Consider the following 4,971-nt stretch of genomic DNA (forward strand, 5'->3'; position numbering starts at 1 on the left):
AGGCACTGTCTCCTTTCCGACCCTTTCCTATCTGCCTTGCTCTTGTTCTCAGATCCCCAGCCATCTCTGGCTCACACTTGGCCTCACTCAAAGAGCAGTTCTGGTTGTGGGCAGAAGGTATATAAGAAGTCACTACCTCAGAAGGTCACTGGCTCGGAATGGAACTCCATTCTACCCAGAAGTCATCCATCTAGTATCTGGACCTCTTGTCTACCACCCCCTTTTCTGATCACGCAAACTCTTGGCCTCGGCTCCTCACCTTTTCTTCTACAATCTACTAACTCAGGTCTATGTCACTGGTGTCTTGCTTGCCTGTCTCTGCCCAGCTCTCCTTCTTGGACTTAATCTATCTCACATGAGAGGGCAGTGGAGCTTCTTAGGAAATGTCTAGAGGAGCTCCAGAAATGCTTCATCCTGAATCTGCCAACCTTCAGTGTTTGAATCATCGACGAAAATGGCATCTCCCAGGCTCTCTTGACCCCTCATAAGCCAGTTGTGGCCTGTTGCCCCCAAGTCCTGAGAAAAAGGACATTTGAGTCCTAGAATCTGCTGTGCTACCAAAAAACCATGTGGCTTCAAGGCAGGTGGCTAAACCCACCCTGGTTTCTCTCTCCGTCCCTCCCTCCTCACCTATCTCTCTCTCGCTCGCTCGCTTGCTCGCACTCTCTTCTCTCTCGCTCTCTCTCTGCATTGGATCATCTCCAGGGTCTCTCAGAATTTGAAAACCCCAGGAACCGAGAGACCTCTTTCCTTCCTCCCTCCACTCTCTATCTTCTGATTCTGTTTCAAAAAATAACCAAGAGTGCAAAGTTTTGTGACCTGCAGGTAGGACACCATCACCGACTTAGAAAGATAAACTTGTAAAGATCCCAGCTTTTACCTTTATTTGCATCACATTGTACAGTTTATAGCGCCTGTAAGGCAGCGCGTTGAGAATCTTGTTTTATGCCTGTGTACCCAGCGTTTGATGGGAGCTCCTCCACATAAGCAGCAGGAAAATGGCCTTTTTTTCCATTTAAAGATCCAAACCACCATCCTTCTTCGTTTTTCGTGTGTACAGTTACAATATCACCTGTGAAAATGTACATTTAGTTAGGCAAATGGGTCTCTGTGCCCAATTGGTAAGCTTGTTGTTGAGAGATTCTGCTTTCAAGGAGTTACTTGGTAGCATTGTTTTCTTCATGTGATTCAGTTGAAGCAGAATTTATTCACCACCTCTGTATGAAGCAGGCATAATGCGGAGAATATTAAAAAGAATAAGATAAGATACAGCCAAGTTATGCCATAAAACAGCTTGATTAAAAACAGAATCATGTTGGCTTTTCCTGTTGGCTGGCTCACTTTAGATATAGCTGATAGGTAGTCGCCCAAATCTTTCTTGGTGTCTGTATTTTAAGGGTTTCTCATATTGGTGGCTGAGATAGTTTGGTATGTTGACTACTATGAGTATGTCTCAGATACCAGACATTTCTTTAAATCAAGACAACTTCTCTTCATTATATGTGCCAGCTTCACAGTTCAAAGTTCCAACTCATAGCTCTGCACAGAAATATGACTCCTCATTCAAAATTTGGATAATAAAATATCAATTTGAAGACAAGACTTTTTAAAAGCCATGATTCAAATAAATAGAGTTCCTATGAGACACATGGCTTTTCTCTAATTCTCTATTTAAAAAAAAAAAATACCATTCTGATATGAATAACCCTAAAGCTTAACCTGGTACCTCAAATCCTCTGGCTAAGTCATTCTCTTTTGAGAGCTAGTCCATTCTCTCTGGCTGCTTTCTGTACACCAAAGTGAAAATATCCACTTCCTTCAGTATCCAAAAGCTACTTTATCTTGAGCATCATTCTGAGGTAATTTTTCAGTCTTTCTTTTATCCTTTTCCCCAGTAATTTTCTTCTTAAGACAATGGAGACTGTTAACCCCCTTCTATCTCTTCTCAGACTTAAGTCATTATTTATTCTTATAGATCATTCTCAGCCTAAGTTCTCGCTGGAATGAGTTTTCTCAGGTAAGCAGATTTACACAATCTGCTAGCAGAAATTCTAATGAATAATTTAAAATCCTATTGCTGGCTTCCCTAAGCCTCCAATGTCTCATTTCATTTAAAGAACCTACTCAGAATATGAAGTATAAGTAGGCTTTGCAATCAGCGAAAAACTAAAGACAAACAAGATGATCAATTTATTGTGTAACTATGTAACACAAACTCAGGACCCTGGTTCTAGATGGCAGTTGGGAGATGTGTTATTTATTATATGCGAAGTGGGAATATAGCATTTTATTTACCTGCTTACTGCTGTAGGTACCCTTAGAATGGCATGATGAGTAATGAAGTGACTTGTGTAACACTTAAAACTTTTAAATAAGGCAACATTGATTTAAGAAAAATTAAAAAGAGGGTCTACTTTTTTATTTCTTTTTTTCTTTATTTCTGAGTTAGAAGGAAAAGTAGTTGCCGGTAGAAATCTGATCGGCAAACTAAAAAGGAGGCATCCACTAACCGGTAGCAAATATGTGGTGTCCCTATTGTTTGGCTGCAAAATCCATCCTGACCTTCCCTTGGCTCTGGGCGCCGTGTCCTGCTCATGGATAAGAGCTTCCTCCTTTGACACAACTCTTTCTCACTGACCTTTTCATTTCTAGATCTCTGTCTTAGTTTTAACAACCAAATGTGGTTGCTAACTGGATGTACAAAGAAAGTTGAGGCTGGTGACTTTTTCTTGTTTAATAATGTTGAAATGTGTGTAACCTATTATGTAATATCTTTCCACGTTAAACAAAAATATGCGATGCAGAGAAAAGGATCTGTTTCCTTAGATTGGTCATAAACACCTCCCTGAGCGATAAGTGGGAGAAACATTAAGTCAGGAGTCCTCTGACCTGGGTTCTAGAACATGCTCTTACACTAAGCCATGAGAGGAAGTCGCCTCACATTCCTGCATGATTAGCTTCCTGAAAAAGAAAAAGGTGGGGCCACATCTCTAATGACTTTTCATTACTGACATTCTACTCTGATGTAACACTGTGGTTAAGCATGACTCTGAGTTTCTAAGTTCAAATCCTGCAAAGCCACTGCCTGTGACTTTAGCCAAAGTATTTAACCTTTATATGCCTCGGTCTCCTCAGTAATTAAATGGGACGAAATAACAATGCTTACCTTAAAGGGTTTTATGGATATTAAATTGGACAATGTGCTTGTAACAATGTCTAGCACATAGTAAACACTGGATAAATGCTAGCTATATTTATTACGTGAGCTCTATTTTTTATGTGTTTTATCTTTATCTTCTAAGAAGGGTGATTATAAACCTGAACTGATTTGACATGGTAGTAACTTTTAAGGCTGCTGTACGTCTACCATTGCTATACTACAGGAGTTTTATTCAAGTTAAAGGCTTCAACAGGGAAGGCAATTAAACATTTCAGAGTGATTCTTACCTCTTTCCAGATTCAATTCATCATCTTGCCTGGCTTGAAAAGGATACAAAGCCTTGCAAAGACTGTTGCCATATTGGGCCACACCGGAGGCTGAAAGTTGGATCAAGTTATAATTACCAATGCTGTGTCAGTAGGCAAGAGGAATATAATGGGAAGTTCCTTAGTTATTTAGCAGTGTGGTGCAGAGCTTAAATATATTGAAGTCTTCTCAAAAGAACAGTTTGTAATTTTACATACTAATCATTCCTTGATTCATTTACCATTTATGACTTACCTACTATGTGTATGGACTGTGTATATTATATAATAAGCAACTAAATCATAATACAGAAAATAATAAGCCTGGAGAGAAAAGCTACTGTAATAATAAGAATAAAGATGAGAACTGAATATTATTTGCTTCCCACATGAACTTAGCATCAGTTAGCTAGTTTGTGTTTTGGAAAACATACACCATTCATAAGATAGGAGACATTTGGAGCACGTGCTTCTTACCATCATCCCAAAGTACCTATGGAACCGTTTCTCAAAAAATGCAACGGTGAGTCTTTAATACACCATGTGGACCATAATGTCCTGGGTTTTATTGAAACTTTTTTTTTCTGCCAACTTTTAATCCAGAAACTAGAAAGTCAAGGTTATAGTAACTATAGTTGAACTATAAGCGATAATAACATGTGTGCGCGTGTGCACATGTGTGCGTTGAAAGGTAAAAGGGATTAGTGTGTCAATGGACAAATGACTAAAGTCAAGTAGCTGAATAAAGGGGGTGAGTAGCCTCTGGGATGGCCCTGTTTCTCACAGAAAGGACAGGATTTCTATAGAAGTTTGGAGGAGGCTGTGGAAACAGAGCTCTTCACCATGGCTTAGGAGTGATTGTGTACACAACAAATTGCAGACTGTCTGAGTAACATGGACCCAGTCATCTGAGGTACCTTCTCATATTATAAAATTTTTTTCCCAACCCTCCACTCTTCTTGACTCCCTCCCACCTTTTGGATTACACATTAATCAGTCTTAATTGAAATGTTAATTTCTTTGAGCCAATGTATATAGATATATATCAATGTGGCTCTGAAAATAGAATGTAAATGTAGTAATGTGCTTTACCGATAGGATCCAGCCCCAAATTATTCTGGGTGTGGGATTACCTGTAGATGAAGAACTTGGATTGCTCTGCCCACCAGTAGATGAACTGTTCACAACATTTTCTGATCTTTTTGTCAGAAAAGGCCGAGATATTTTTACATAACTATGTGTCTGCTGCTGTTCATATAGTTAAAAAAAAAAAAAGAAGTCATTTTTAACAACACTGTCATCATAAGTATTCATGAAATGTAATTCTTCTGTAGCTGTTTTCTCCAGGAATTTATTTTTCAATTTGTTGGACCAGATTATAAATAAAGTGTTAAATACATTTCTCAACCCTATGATAGAGCTTTCTCATTTCTGAAGCCTTAATATTTTTAGAATTAGACAGCTACCATATTTTATAGCTTGTTTGCAATTCTGACCTGTACGTAG

General features: G+C 38.8%; 1 protein-coding gene across 1 annotated transcript in view; it reads right to left on the bottom strand.

The window, feature by feature from the left end:
• Nucleotides 1–905: 905 nt before the first annotated feature.
• NOSTRIN (nitric oxide synthase trafficking) overlaps nucleotides 906–4,971 on the bottom strand; it is a 52,435-nt gene continuing 48,369 nt past the window's right edge. Inside the window, exons 16-17 of the mRNA XM_011360138.1 lie at nucleotides 3,448–3,537; nucleotides 906–1,072 (exon numbers count right to left, since the gene is read on the bottom strand). Coding sequence (XP_011358440.1) covers nucleotides 906–1,072; nucleotides 3,448–3,537 — 257 coding nt within the window. The remainder of the gene's footprint in view (nucleotides 1,073–3,447; nucleotides 3,538–4,971) is intronic.

This window comes from Pteropus vampyrus, unplaced genomic scaffold, assembly GCF_000151845.1.
Source record: "Pteropus vampyrus isolate Shadow unplaced genomic scaffold, Pvam_2.0 Scaffold2, whole genome shotgun sequence".
NCBI classification, from domain to species: domain Eukaryota; kingdom Metazoa; phylum Chordata; class Mammalia; order Chiroptera; family Pteropodidae; genus Pteropus; species Pteropus vampyrus.